The following is a 16,603-nucleotide window of genomic DNA, read 5'->3' on the forward strand; positions in this document are numbered from 1 at the left end:
CACTGGAAGTTGCTGAGGCAATTAAAGAGCGTCGGTGAGCTTTTAATATCTCTTCTATAATTTTATGGATTATTTTTCATTTACTATTTCTCAGTGGCTGTTTTATGAAATGAGCACCATAAATTTCAACAATCCACTTGTAGTAACAAAAACAGCCTTTGTTCTTTTCTTGGCAGATCTTGTAGTTGGATGACAGGTGAACTATAGTCTTGAGATGCCCATTTTGGATATTCCATCTTTTTAGTAACATCATTGAAATAAAGCCAGATTTTGTCATCTGTAACAGTGTTACTAGTATTCTCCATTTTCAAATTTTTGGAGTATTTTATTGAAAAAGAAGTAGCAGTGGTCCATCTCCTCATATGCAAGATATGTGGAATTAATAAAAATCTGAGTTTGATTTCCGTAACATGATCCTGGATAACTGTGTTAATTGAGACACAAAATGAGCCAAAGGATTCCACATGTGTTATGGAAATGTGACACTCTGGCATTGCTGATACGGAACCTTCTCTCTAAGAGCTGGAGAAATTTCCTCGAAGCACTGACCTGCCATCAGACTTTGAGAAGATCTGTACTGCAAAACTGCAAGCCATTCTTCTTACTTCCAATGCCAAAAACATCGAAGGTTTGCTGTGAGGAGAGGCACAAAGTTTTCACTTCATTGCTTTTGAACACAGGTGGAGACATGCACAGGAGAAGGTTGTGACTTTGTCTACCTAGCGCACCACATAGCAAAATTTTTAGTATTTCAATTTTTTGTATTTAAATCAAGGTAATCATCTTACCACCTACTGACTGATTCCTTAACATATTAGTAAACCCCTGGACTACAGAACATCAGCCTGGAATAAACCTTCGGTGTGTCAAGAGTAACAGTTGAGATGGCAAGTAGAGGACTTGAATTTTTTGGGAGAATTCGGGATAAGTATAGTGTGTAAATTAAGAACCTTACATGCATGACTACTGTGTGACTTATAAGGAAATGTTACTTCATTTTTGTAGGAGATTTATTTGACAGGTTATATTGAAGGAATTCAGACACGCACTACTAGACTCAGAACAGGCTTGAGGTACCTATATGAAAATTTGAGAAACAAAAATGGGAAATGTTGGATGAAAGATGACATGGTTCCCACAAAATCATGTCGGCCATGTTTAGAGAACTAATCTGTGGGATAGAACACCAGGCAGTTCAGTTGTTTCTGTCATACATCTAATGTAAAAATCTTGATAAAAGATTAGAAAATCATGTGTGGAGACAAACAGATTGTCCTTTTTTTCCCTTGCTCAATACTCATATGTAATATGATTGGTAGTGGTTAATATAGTATGAAGTACTCATCACCATATACTGTACACCGACTGTGGAGTATGTTTTGTAGGCCTGGAAAAATTGCTACTAGTGTCTGGAAATGAATATTAGACATTAAATTTAATAAATTCACCAGGAAGGCTCGGAGAGTATTTTTGCTAAAAAGAACAAGTAAACAGTTGTTAGTGTTCCACTTAAACAATGAATTAGTTGTAAATGATGGACATAGAGCAGTAATGAGCAAATTTAAATGGAATGTAAATTGTGCTCTGGAGAAATGTGTACCAAGTAAGTGGATTAAGGACAGAAAAGACCCATCGTGGTTTAATAACAAAATTTTTAAAATGCTGAGGAAGCAGAGACTTTGGCACTCGCAGTTCAAAAAAGAGTGCACAACAGATGACAGGCAAAAGTTCGTATAAATTTTTGTGTCTGTAAAAACGTCTATGTGTGAATCATACAGCTACCTCCAATTTGCTGAAAACCTGAGAAAATTCTGGCCCTACATAAAATCGCTAAGTAGTTTGAAGTCTCCTACCCAATCAGTTGTTGATCAGTCTGGTGTGGCTGTGGAAGATAGCAAAAGGAAAGCTGAAGTTCTAAATTTCACATGCAAGAAGTCATTCTTGCAGGAGGATCAAACAAACATACAGTTTCCAGAATGAGATTTTCACTCTGCAGTGGAGTGTGCGCTGTTATGAAACTTCCTGACAGATTAAAACTTAATCTCCCATTCCTACCCCTCCCCTCCCCTCCTCCCCCCCCCCCTTTCTTCTTGAACAGAGACAGTGCTCGGTCTTTAATGATCTTGGCATTTATGAGGTGTTAAATGCAACCTTCCTTGCCTTAAACATTATTTTGTTAGTGGAGATAAAACAGGTTAAATTGTTGCACAGAAATTATGTGATGTACTCTTGTGCTATGTGGCTTGGGACTGGCTATTTCAGGCAAGGCAGAGATCATGTAAAGTAGGATACCTCTGTGTATGAACCCTTTGCTTTGAGAATATTTATTGTGAAGACTGAGAATATCTATTGTGAAGATCTATGGTGTAGGAGGAGGACTGTCATATGGGAAAGACAGTATTGTTGAAATGTGCATATTGGTATTTGTTACAGCTATGTGGATGTGTGATGCTGATATACTGCAGAATAAATTGTGAACTAACTATGTGACCAGGAATTAAGCTTTAGGAAGAAATCCATTGGACCCTGGTTTACCATAGATCGAGTTATGAAGATACTATTTGTTTTCAGTAAACTTTATACAAAGCCATGATTCAGATCTAGGCATCTGCCTTTTGTGGACAGTGATCTACCAAGGCAGCTATCCATGTGTGCCACAAAGGCTAACTCATTGCTTAAACTTGCCGCTGACTCTTGTTCTGTTTTTCAAAATCTGAGAGGCACCAGCAGTCACAAGGAAATTGTTCACTTTCATGCCTCAGTTGGGCATGCAGTTTCAGAGCTATCACATTTAGGTAGTAGTGTGTAGTCCATCAGTAGGAGAAAGAGTCCCCTCAAAATTTCAATTTTTTGCTTGTGGTTAAGTCAAAATCCCCACTGTACCAGTGTACTTTTTCTTCTGGGAGTGCTAGTCTCATGCCATCATTGCATCATTGTAGAATTGCTTTGGGATTTGGAAGGAACTGAAGAGAAGTAGAAAGTTGAAGCTTTGAGTCAGCTGAAGTCTGTTTGAGCAGTTCAGCTGGCAGAGTACCGCATAAGAATGGCAGGCGTACAGGTTCAAGTCTCAGTCCATCATATGCTGTTATGTTGTCACACATATAGTGGACAGCATATACTATACCATAAGTAAAAAACTTATTCTATGCTTAATGAAGGCGTATTGAACTTATGATGGAAACAAATTGTATGTACCACATGATTATGATTAAAGTGCAGCTACTCACAGAGATCTAATGTGAGCTGTAATCATCATATGGCATTAATGTGGAAGTGATTTAGGCTGGAAAACAAATTACTTACAATTGTTGATGTATAGAAATGTTTTCATATGTAACGCATTAGGGATTGGACGTGGGCAGAAAAGATCCAACACGTGACAAAGACATAGTGTTGATTTTATTATGAATCATTAAGGTTTTCAAATGACAGCATGGATGTCTTACCATTATAGAAACAATGTACAGTGCCCCAGATTTGCACCTGGTGGTCAAAACTGTAACATATTCCACACCCCCACCGGCATAAATCGATTCCATCTTAATGCATTAGCGCAGCACTGCCATTTGACATTTACAGTCCACACTCGATCTCTGTGAGTAAATGCACTTCACTTACAACCACCCACTAGTATTGTTTTGTAAGCAGTGTCAGTTTGCCTCTGTGGTACACACTAAAAAATTAAAATTAACTTTTTGCATGTTTGCAGTGAGTAAAGTTAGACAAGTCCATAGAAATACTCAAAAAGGCGATACTTTTTTCCAGTCACAGTAAAGCTAAATTTGTCACAGTTAAATTGTAGTTCATTTTTACCTATGCAGCTGTACAGCAGTAACATTGCCAGTCGCAATGTAGAGAGCTGCAAGACTGCAGCCTATTTTTACAATTTCAGGTGCACAGTCAATCAGTATTAGGTAAATGGGTGGAGAGATAGGAAGAAGAGGTTTCTGGTTCACAGTCACAGTGTGCATCTGTAATACCCCTGCATTTTTTTCCTTGTAGGTTCATGTTGAGAGGCCAGACAAACGTGTGGTTCCTGAAGAGGGGCAGCAGCCTTTTCAGTAGTTGCAAGGGCAACAGTCCGGATGATTGACTGATCTGGCCTTGTAACAATAACCAAAACGGCCTTGCTGTGCTGGTACTGCGAACGGCTGAAAGCAAGGGGAAACTACGGCCGTAATTTTTCCCGAGGGCATGCAGCTTTACTGTATGATTAAATGATGATGGCGTCCTCTTGGGTAAAATATTCCGGAGGTAAAATAGTCCCCCATTCGGATCTCCGGGCGGGGACTACTCAAGAGGATGTCGTTATCAGGAGAAAGAAAACTGGCGTTCTACGGATCGGAGCGTGGAATGTCAGGTCCCTTAATCGGGCAGGTAGGTTAGAAAATTTGAAAATGGAAATGGATAGGTTAAAGTTAGATATAGTGGGAATTAGTGAAGTTCGGTGGCAGGAGGAACAAGACTTCTGGTCAGGTGACTACAGGGTTATAAACACAAAGTCAAATAGGGGTAATGCAGGAGTAGGTTTAATAATGAATAGGAAAATAGGAACGCGGGTAAGCTACTACAAACAGCTTAGTGAACGCATTATTGTGTCCAAGATAGATACGAAGCCCACACCTACTACAGTAGTACAAGTTTATATGCCAACTAGCTCTGCAGATGACGAAAAAATTGAAGAAATGTATGATGAAATAAAAGAAATTATTCATATAGTGAAGGGAGACGAAAATTTAATAGTCATGGGTGACTGGAATTCGAGTGTAGGAAAAGGGAGAGAAGGAAACGTAGTAGGTGAATATGGATTGGGGCTAAGAAATGAAAGAGGAAGCCGCCTGGTAGAATTCTGCACAGAGCACAACTTAATCATAGCTAACACTTGGTTTAAGAATCATGATAGAAGGTTGTATACATGGAAGAACCCTGGAGATACTAAAAGGTATCAGATAGATTATATAATGGTGAGACAGAGGTTTAGGAACCAGGTTTTAAATTGTAAGACATTTCCAGGGGCAGATGTGGACTCTGACCACAATCTATTGGTTATGACCTGTAGATTAAAACTGAAGAAACTGCAAAAAGGTGGGAATTTAAGGGGATGGGACCTGGATAAACTGAAAGAACCAAAGATTGTACAGGGTTTCAGGGAGAGCATAAGGGAACAATTGACAGGAATGGGGGAAAGAAATACAGTAGAAGAAGAATGGGTAGCTTTGAGGGATGAAGTAGTGAAGGCAGCAGAGGATCAAGTAGGTAAAAAGACGAGGGCTAGTAGAAATCCTTGGGTAACAGAAGAAATATTGAATTTAATTGATGAAAGGAGAAAATATAAAAATGCAGTAAATGAAGCAGGCAAAAAGGAATACAAACGTCTCAAAAATGAGATCGACAGGAAGTGCAAAATGGCTAAGCAGGGATGGCTAGAGGACAAATGTAAGGATGTAGAGGCTTGTCTCACTAGGGGTAAGATAGATACTGCCTACAGGAAAATTAAAGCGACCTTTGGAGATAAGAGAACCACTTATATGAATATCAAGAGCTCAGATGGAAACCCAGTTCTAAGCAAAGAAGGGAAAGCAGAAAGGTGGAAGGAGTATATAGAGAGTCTATACAAGGGCGATGTACTTGAGGACAATATTATGGAAATGGAAGAGGATGTAGATGAAGATGAAATGGGAGATATGATACTGCGTGAAGAGTTTGACAGAGCACTGAAAGACCTGAGTTGAAACAAGGCCCCCGGAGTAGACAACGTTCCATTGGAACTACTGGCAGCCTTGGGAGAGCCAGTCCTGACAAAACTCGACTATCTGGTGAGTAAGATGTATGAAACAGGCGAAATACCCTCAGACTTCAAGAAGAATATAATAATTCCAATCCCAAAGAAAGCAGGTGTTGACAGATGTGAAAATTACCGAACTATCAGTTTAATAAGCCACGGCTGCAAAATACTAACGCGAATTCTTTACAGACGAATGGAAAAACTAGTAGAAGCTGACCTCGGGGAAGATCAGTTTGGATTCCGTAGAAATACTGGAACACGTGAGGCAATACTGACCTTACGACTTATCTTAGAAGAAAGATTAAGGAAAGGCAAACCTACGTTTATAGCATTTGTAGACTTAGAGAAAGCTTTTGACAATGTTAACTGGAATACTCTCTTTCAAATTCTAAAGGTGGCAGGGGTAAAATACAGGGAGCGAAAGGCTATTTACAATTTGTACAGAAACCAGATGGCAGTTATAAGAGTCGAGGGAAATGAAAGGGAAGCAGTGGTTGGGAAGGGAGTAAGACAGGGTTGTAGCCTCTCCCCGATGTTATTCAATCTGTATATTGAGCAAGCAGTAAAGGAAACAAAAGAAAAATTCGGAGTAGGTATTAAAATCCATGGAGAAGAAATAAAAACTTTGAGGTTTGCCGATGACATTGTAATTCTGTCAAGAGACAGCAAAGGACTTGGAAGAGCAGTTGAACGGAATGGATGGTGTCTTGAAGGGAGGATATAAGATGAACATCAACAAAAGCAAAACGAGGATAATGGAATGTAGTCGAATTAAGTCGGGTGATGTTGAGGGTATTAGATTAGGAAATGAGACACTTAAAAGTAGTAAAGGAGTTTTGCTATTTGGGGAGCAAAATAACTGATGATGGTCGAAGTAGAGAGGATATAAAATGTAGACTGGCAATGGCAAGGAAAGCGTTTCTGAAGAAGAGAAATTTGTTAACATCGAGTATAGATTTAAGTGTCAGGAAGTCATTTCTGAAAGTATTTGTATGGAGTGTAGCCATGTATGGAAGTGAAACATGGACGGTAAATAGTTTAGACAAGAAGAGAATAGAAGCTTTCGAAATGTGGTGCTACAGAAGGATGCTGAAGATTATATGGGTAGATCACATAACTAATGAGGAGGTACTGAATAGGATTGGGAGAAGAGGAGTTTGTGGCACAACTTGACCAGAAGAAGGGATCGGTTGGTAGGACATGTTCTGAGGCATCAAGGGATCACCAATTTAGTATTGGAGGGCAGTGTGGAGGGTAAAAATCGTAGGGGGAGACCAAGAGATGAATACACTAAGCAGATTCAGAAGGATGTAGGTTGCAGTAGGTACTGGGAGATGAAGAAGCTTGCACAGGATAGAGTAGCATGGAGAGCTGCATCAAACCAGTCTCAGGACTGAAGACCACAACAACAACAACAACAAAGGTTCATGTGAAAAGTGAGCAAGATTTCTCCCTACCTGTGACTTTGTTCAGTTAATATGAGTTGTCTAAACAGGTATGACAGAGCTATGCACAATGAAGTCATGCCTTTATAGAAGCTTGGACATGTCCCTGTAGACATCTGTTGTGATTGTAACATCTTGCGCAAGTTGTACAGATAAATAAAATTGTTTTAAAAATGTGCCTTCTTGGATTTTTATTGTGTCAACATACCAAAAGTAAATTTGAAATTTTCTCATTTCCACTTAAAACTGAAAGTTATCTCATCATCACTAACATATCCTGTATTTAAAGAAAAGTAGCTAGCATTTGTTAGAAATTTCTCATTTACATGTGGAATACACAGACATGTTAACTATGGGGAGTATTCCACCATTAGTAGCTCAGAAATAATTATTATATTATTATAAGGTTTTTATTACTTTTAATAATTGTCCAAATAAAATAAAAATGCATTCATTTTGACAAAATATTTGTGTTATATTTGAGTCACTAACACAGTCTGTCTTCTGCAGGAGCTTATGATGCGAGGTAACAGTCAACGCACAACAGCATCCACAAACATGAACGATGTAAGCAGTCGTAGTCACGCAATCTTCACCATCATGTTTGTTCAAGCAGGGTTTTCAAACAACATGCCAAGTGAAACTGGTTCTAAAGTTCATCTTGTTGATTTAGCTGGGAGGTAAATTCAATATAAGTGATTATTATTAGTCACCATAAATAGCGCTACACATTTTTAAGGCTCTTTCTTAATTCTGATTTTCAATTTTAGTGAGAGAGCTGATACCAGCGGAGCCACTGGACAACGCCTGAAAGAAGGTGCTCACATTAACAAATCACTAGTGACTCTGGGCTCTGTAATTTCAGCCTTAGCTGAACACTCATCCAATGATTCAAAGTCAACTGGGAGAAATGTATTTATTCCTTACCGTGACTCTGTTCTGACATGGTTACTTAAAGATAGTTTAGGTGGAAACTCTAAGACCATAATGATAGCAGGTATGTCTGCTCCTATCCATCTATGACATTTATCTGTAACTTTATCTCTGAATTACTTCCATATTCATTCACATATATTATTGTCACAGAATGCTGAATTATGTTCATTATGTCTTTCAAATAGTTCTTAAAAAGATGCAAATATTTAATGGAACAGTAAATATAAAAACTCACCATCTGGTTCTGACGAGGAATTGTCATGAATGGGCAGTTGGCCCATAGACAAGAGTCAGAATTTATTGTGTATTATTTATTTAGTTTCCTGTCACAGTTTCGTATGTGTTCCTTAATGGTGATTAGTTTCAAATGAGTTGTTCATTTTTGAATTGTTGCTCGTGTCTTTATCATGGACCTGTAAAATAATTCCAGTGTGATATATAATAATTTTATCCTGTTCTTCCGTACACTGGGTCAGCCTAACAAATGTGGCAGAGTGTCACATTTACTAAGTCGACCAAGTTATGGAAGTCATTTGTGCCAAGGACAGAAAGTTCAAATGTATGGTGTAAAAACAGAAGAAAACTATTACATACCATATTGGAGCTATTTTATAATCACATAATACAGACACTGACAATGATTCAAAAATGAACTTTCTTGTTCAAAACTAGTCTCCGTTAAGAATATGTTTGCAACTGTGACAGAAACTAAATAAATAAATAAAAAAACCTATAGTTGCTGATGCTTTATGTTAATGAATGTTGTAATTCCACAAAGGCTGAGAGTGTGTCTTGAGTTTAAAAATGTTCTCACAACATCTTTTTCCTGGGGAATTATAAATTCCTAACAGCCACACTAGTTACGTTATCAGTAGGTTCCAAAGACCTGTCCTGAGCGAGGTGGCGCAGTGGTTAGCACACTGGACTCGCATTCGGGAGGACGACGGTTCAATCCCGTCTCCGGCCATCCTGATTTAGGTTTTCCGTGATTTCCCTAAATCGCTTCAGGCAAATGCCGGGATGGATCCTTTGAAAGGGCACGGCCGATTTCCTTCCCCATCCTTCCCTAACCCGAGCTTGCGCTACGTCTCTAATGACCTCGTTGTCGACGGGACGTTAAACACTAAATCTCCTCCTCCTCCTCCTCCTCACAACGTAATGGTTTAATCAGACATGTCAAAACCCAGCATGTTTTATTAATGCAGGAAGAATGCAATAAAAGAAATGCAGTGTCAAAATTTTAGCTGCAAGATGCACTGCAAGTATTTTTTAAAAATTGTTGAAGTTACTAATTTTTATCATGTGAGAAACTGCTTATGACAGGAGTTTTTACAGCGCTTACTGCCTAGCAAGCAATCGACTGTAACAAAACAGCATAACACCGTGCAGTGCCAACTTTGGAAGTGACACAAGTGAATTTTAAACACCTAGACCAAATAAAAAATGTTATGTATCGTTAATGTTTTGATTAAGATGCAGTCTGTATCGATAACTAAACTGTTGTATATGTAATTCTCACAAAAGTAACTAGCAGAGAAAAATAAATCAAATCTGTGTTTGATGGTACATCACAGATGACATCCAACAATTGTGATTTTAATTTATCGAAATGAACTATTTTCTACATATACATCATATTATAACAATTCCTGTAGCACAGTTCTTATGATAATTTTTGAATAATGTGACAGTTCCTTGTTATTCCTCATAGTCATCACAATAAAGTGAATAACAAACACAAACATTTCCCTTACAACGGGCACACCTGACGAAAGAAATATTAATGCAGTCAGACATGTTACAATAAATACTAGTTTTATTCAGACAGAACTGTAGTGGAGTGAGAAATGGTTGTGGCCATTGCTCTGCTTATTGTACTGTATACCGAGCATACCTAAAGCAATTTGGAAAATGTGCCCGATGCAAACTGATAATGCACAAATGACTGAAATTTAAGAATACAGTTCTCCTGATAAACCTCAAATGACATGGAGCTCACAGAAATTGTATTGTTTCACAGTTTCTATAAAAATACTTTCCAAAGTTGAAAAAATTATTAATCAAGAGTCATAGTCACATTGGTTGTCCTGGATGGAATCTGCATTATATCAACAGTCTTTTCATTGTCCTTATAAAAGACAGAGGTATTATTATATCCAGGCCAAGAGTCCAACAAAAGCAATGACTTAATTTCTGCAACTGGTTAGAAACTGTTTCGAATGGAATGTTAAAAATTATTCTTTCATATTTTTCCAGAGTTTGATAGGTCAATTATAAGATTTTTCTCACTAAGCAGTCCTTTTTTTTATTATTGGTCCTTATATGACTTGAAGTTCCTGAAGACGGATATAAAGCTGACAAAACAGTAATCCACTCATACTTACCACTGTCATTGTTGTACATGAATGTGTCATAGCACAGACGCTGTGTTTTTTTACCTCAAATTGATAAAGTGTCATTTGCTCAAATAACTATGATTTGCCCTTAGAAGCATCTGTCATTGTGTTGGTTTATTTTAAGTATTTTCTCCCCTTGTTGTTTGGAATTATCTTCTGGGATAGTGCACTTAAAGGAAATAAAATATTTATTTAGCTGAAATGAGCTCTAGGAATATAGTGTAAAGTAAATCTTGCAGAAGTCTTTTTAACAGTCTTATAGTTCTTATACTTCCCAATACATTTATTTCTTAATGGTTTTTGCCACTGGCAACAAATCAGTTTCAGCTGAACTGTGGCATACTTTGTCACAATACAAAACACCAAAATAATTTCTATGTAGGCTTTGCCTCCATGTCTAGGATTCAGAGGACAGACATTTACTCTGGTGGGAAAATATTCAACTAGCTCCTATCTAACATAATGCAAGAAACTGGGAATCCCTACAAAAAAAAAAAAATTTGAAAGCATGCCTCATTAGCCACTCTTTCTTCACATTACCTGAATATGTAAATTCAGGGATTGAAAAGTTCCATTAGCTACATGACATGTAGTAGTGTTCATTGTAAAGCAGCATGACAAGTAGTAATTTACTCTGGAAATAGGATTCAGTATTTATAGATATGGTAACTTCTTTTTAGGAGATAAATGCCAATTATATAGATAACAAAAGAGGCATTAGCGTTTCCAAAGTAACCACCTTTTTTCTAATTTCCATAATTAAATTTAGCTGGCGTAATCACAACTAGCATTAAGCATTATAGTGATAGTTTACTGTTAATACAATCACAGATAAGTTTCTATGTTGTGCTTGATCAAGTCTCACCATATGAAGGAAAGGTATAAAAATTGTATTTCAGTCTGTGTGGGATCCCATAATTCTCTACCTGCTATTTTGAATGACAGAATCCTATTTTGTTTTTGTCTTACCTGATGTGTCAACATCTGGTAGGAGCCAAATTACAGGTCATCTGGCCTTTTTTGTCTTGAATCTGAAGACTAAGTTGATGCTGCTCTCCTTGCCACCCTGTACTACATCTTTGTATCTGAGTAACTATTGCAACCTACATCCTTGTGAATCTGCTTACTGTATTCATCTCTTGGTCTCCCACTACAATTTTTACCCCCCACACTTCTCTCCAGTACTATATTGGTGATCCTTTGATGCCTCAGAATGTGTCCTACCAACCGATCCCTTCTTCTAGTAAGGTTGTACCACAATTTCTCTTCTCCCCAATTCTATTCAGTACCTCCTCATTAGTTATGTGATTTACCCATCTAATCTTCAGCATTCTTCTGTAGCACCACATTTCGAATGTTCTATTCTCTTCTTGTCTAAACTGTTTATCGTCCATGTTTCACTTCCATAGATGGCTACACTCAAGACAAATACCTTCTCTATATTCGATGTTAACAGATTTCTCTTCTTCAGAAATGCTTTTCTTGTCATTGCTAGTCACCATTTTACATCCCCTCTACTTCAGCCATAATCAATTGTTTTACTGCCCAAAAAACAAAACTCATTTATTACTACTGCTACTAATACTACTACTACTGGCACTTAGCTATACAAATAAACAATTCTTAATGGAAATACTTTCAGGAAGCACTTCCTGATACTTAAATCTACACTCATTGTTAACAAATTTCTCTTTTTCAGATTTTTTTTTCCAGTCTGCATTTTATATCCTCCCTACTTCAACCATTGTCAGTTGTTTTGCTTTCCAAATAGCAAAGCTCTTCTACTACTTGAAGTGTCTCATTCCCTAATGTAATTCCCTTGGCATCACCCGATTTAATTAGACCACATCCATTATCCTCATTTTGCTTTTGTTGATGTTCATCTTATATCCTCCTTTCAAGACATTGTTCATTCCATTCAACTGCTCTTCCAAGTCCTTTAATGTCTCTAATAGAATTACATAGCTTTTATTTCTTCTCCCTGAGCTTTAATTCCTACTCCATATTTTTCTTTTTCTGCTTGCTCAATATACAAATTGAATAACATCAGGCATAGGCTACAACCCTGTCACACCCCCTTCTCAACCACTGCTTCCCGTTCATGCCCCTGGACTCTTATAATTGCCATCTGGTTTCTATACAAATTGTAAATAGCCTTTCGCTCCCTGCCACCTTTAGAATTTGAAAGATAGTATTCCAGTCCACATTGTCAAAAGCTTTTCCCAAGTCTACAAATGCTTTTTTTTTTAAATCTAGCCTGTCATTATTACTAGAGCAGTATTTACCATGTTTAAATATGGTGGAACTGTACCCCCCCCCCCTTCTCTCTCTCTCTCTCTCTCTCTCTCTCTCTCTCTCTCTCTGTGTGTGTGTGTGTGTGTGTGTGTGTGTGTGTGTGTGTGTGAGAGAGAGAGAGAGAGAGAGAGAGAGAGAGAGAGGGTGGGGGGGGGGGTGGGGGGGGATTGCAGCACTAAAATTTGGGATTATTTCCTTGTCTATTTCTGTCTTGTTTTGCATCTGTAGTGACTGTTATTGATGGGAATTTTACAATTTTACACCTTAATCTTTCTTGCTTCCTTAATATTCTTTTTATTGTTATGAGAATGTTGACAGCTTTGTTGCAATGCTGAGTTTGAATTATACCTCATTTAAAGATTTAGATTGGTAGTTCTTAGTCTATCATTTATACAAATTAATTTTTACAGCTGTGTCCCCAGCAGACTGCAACTATGGTGAAACTCTGAGTACATTACGGTATGCTAACCGTGCTAAGAATATCATTAATAAACCAACAATCAATGAGGATCCTCATGTGAAACTGATTCGAGAATTACGGGACGAAATCACAAAATTACGTGCTCTTCTTGGAAATGAATATGTAAGTACCATACTGTTGTTATATTGTTCATTTACTTTGGGTTTTTCATTCCCCCTCACCTCCACCCCTCCCTCCCCTCTGCTTTGGGAGCTTCTTGCAACTGTATTTTTTCTCTTTAAAACAATACTTTATATAATAAGGAATAAGACTGGATGGAATACAAATAATGGAAGGAATACAGGTAACATCTCACCATATAGTCAAGGCAGAGAAGTTGGTAGGCTCATAAGACTGAAAATGTTGCTAATCTTTCAGACAAAGTTTTCTTGTGAAAACACACTTACATGCATAGCCAAACTATCCAGACTAACTATATTTTACTGTCACTGAAGCACGACTTTGTCCTTCCATCATCTACGTCATTTTTTTTTCTTCCCCCATTCACTAGTATTATTGATTAACAAGTATGAGAGTGATTTGGAAAGTAAGAATATTTTCCTACAAAACACATACCACTTGTGTCATACTTCCATATACTTATCAAAAACGTTACACTAGCGTAGAAGACATTCATTTCATGTCCAAACCAGTCTACATTAAAATTGAAGGCATAGTGAAACCTTTAGCAAGATCCAACCAGATCCTCACCAACACTGAAGGTCACAGTAACCTGACAAAGAGTGACTTTGCAGTTCTTATAGGTGGTTTCGATGATGTATACCATAATGAACCAGCCGCAGCGACAACAGCTCTGAAGACAACACTGGGCAAGTTAACAAACACAAATGTTAAATTATTTGAAATACCTCATCACTATTATTTAATTGAATCATCATGTGTAATCGGATAAATGACCACAGATAACAAATAATAAGTATTTTAAAACAATTTTCAAACAGTTTAAAAATGTAATGCTTTTAGATATTAAGGAATGTCTCAGTTGTAACCATCAACCCTCTGACAAATGTAACTGCTCAAGAACTTGTAATACAAGACATGGCCAAGGCCTAAGTGGATTAGGAAAGACACTGCTGGCCCAAAAAATACTTAGTATGGTAAATAATAAATTATCTTGGGTCAGCAATTTAGAAAGTATGTCCCAAAACTCAGAACCAGGTCAGGGAAATGAATAAGGCTGACCAAGTCTGAAATGTGACAGACTTGGTCAAAGAAAGAACTTCAGAACACAATACAAAAAACACACTTAAAGTACATCTACACCTACATCTACATCCATACTCCGCAAGCCACCTGACGGTGTGTGGCGGAGGGTACCTTGGGTACCTCTATTGGTTTCCCTTCTATTCCAGTCTCATATTGTTCGGTATGCCTCTGTGTGGGCACTAATCTCTCTGATTTTATCCTCATGGTCTTTTCGTGAGATATTCGTAGGAGGGAGCAATATACTGCTTCACTCCTCGGTGAAGGTATGTTCTCGAAACTTCAACAAAAGCCCGTACCGAGCTACTGAGCGTCTCTCTTGCAGAGTCTTCCACTCGAGTTTATCTATCATCTCCGTATCGCTTTCGCGAGTGCTAAATGATCCTGTAACGAAGCGCGCTGCTCTCCATTGGATCTTCTCTATCTCTTCTATCAACCCTGTCTGGTATGGATCCCACACTGCTGAGCAGTATTCAAGCAGTGGGTGAACAAGTGTACTGTAACCTACTTCCTTTGTTTCTGGACTGCATTTCCTTAGGATTCTTTCAATGAATCTCAGTCCGGCATCTGCTTTACCAATGATCAATTTTATATGACCATTCCATTTTAAATCACTCCTAATGCGTACTCACAGATAATTTATGGAATTAACTGCTTCCAGTTGCTGACCTGCTATATTGTAGCTAAATGATAAGGGATCTTTCTTTCTATGTATTCACAGCACATTACACTTGTCTACATTGAGATTCAATTGCCATTCCCTGCACCATGCGTCAATTCGCTGCAAATCCTCCTGCATTTCAGTATAATTTTCCATTGTTACAACCTCTCGATATACCATAGCATCATCTGCAAAAAGCCTCAGTGAACGTCCTATGTCATCCACAAAGTAAAAATCAAACGTAAGCCCAATGTAAGCAATGTACCACCTTGCAACAAAAATGAACTACTTTTGTTACATATAAATGTGCAATCTTTAAGAAACAAAGTCAGTGCACTACAGTACTTGCTGAAGGAAATTAAGTGCAGAAATAAGCTCATTTGTACCATTTGGCTGCTTACTGGCAACAAGCTGCTGTAGACCATATCAACAAAAATTTGAATCTAAGATATTCAATCATAAACCACACAAACCTGTCTGTTGAAGGACTTTTTGAACCATCTGCCTTGGTTATACACACTCAGAAACTCATTATTGCAACAGTTTACCGACCACCAGCTTCTGATGAGATATTCACAGAAAAACTCTCTGAATTAATCTGCAAATATATGCAATAAAAATCATTTAATCACAGGTGACATTAATATAGATGTAAGAGAAAAGAGAAAAACTGTGGTGCACATCCTAAATATCTTAAAATCAATGAATTACTACTGTTTAAATGAAAAACTGACCAGAATGGAGGCATGCATTGACAGTATAATTAGCAATGTGTGTATTAATCAAGTAGAGTGGGATACCATCAAATTAGGACTATCTGACCAAGATGGCAAATGGCTCAAAATTAATAATCTGACACTTGATGATGTCAGGATGTTAACTACATATAGAGCTCTCAAGGAAGAGAACATTGAAATAATGAGAAGTGAACTGAGTAGAATAGAATGGACTGGAATACTAACCATTGACAAAGATATAAATGAAAGCTTTTCTGCATTCATATCCAACATAAAAAATACATTAGACAGTAACTGCCCTATTATTACTAAGAGATATAACTCCAGCAATATGTGTAAACCACAACATACAAAGAAGTGGCAAACCCCACACCTCAATAAAATCAGAATCTTTGTACTCATGCTGAAGGGCACAACTGAAGGCACTCAAGAAAACAAGAATAGATATAAACACTTAAGATAAAGATACAAATTGGAAATTAAAGCAGGAAAAACGAAAGCAAATGAAGAGTATATTTTAAATTCTAAAAAGTGAGATAAACATGGGAAAGGAAGAAAACAGTAACACAATTAATTGTAACACACTCAGTGAACACTTCATAAATTCAGTAAATCTCCATGTACCAAAAAGTGATGACTTAACGGATGCAGAATCTTTTCATTT

At 37.5% G+C, this 16,603-nt stretch overlaps 1 protein-coding gene across 1 annotated transcript in view; it reads left to right on the forward strand.

The window, feature by feature from the left end:
* The window catches only part of LOC126200705 (kinesin-like protein Klp98A), a 391,643-nt gene that overhangs the window by 244,217 nt on the left and 130,823 nt on the right, over positions 1–16,603 (forward strand). The window contains exons 6-8 of the mRNA XM_049936729.1: positions 7,741–7,910; positions 8,001–8,227; positions 13,268–13,440. Coding sequence (XP_049792686.1) covers positions 7,741–7,910; positions 8,001–8,227; positions 13,268–13,440 — 570 coding nt within the window. The remainder of the gene's footprint in view (positions 1–7,740; positions 7,911–8,000; positions 8,228–13,267; positions 13,441–16,603) is intronic.

Source organism: Schistocerca nitens, chromosome 1, assembly GCF_023898315.1.
Source record: "Schistocerca nitens isolate TAMUIC-IGC-003100 chromosome 1, iqSchNite1.1, whole genome shotgun sequence".
Classification (NCBI taxonomy): Eukaryota; Metazoa; Arthropoda; class Insecta; order Orthoptera; family Acrididae; genus Schistocerca; species Schistocerca nitens.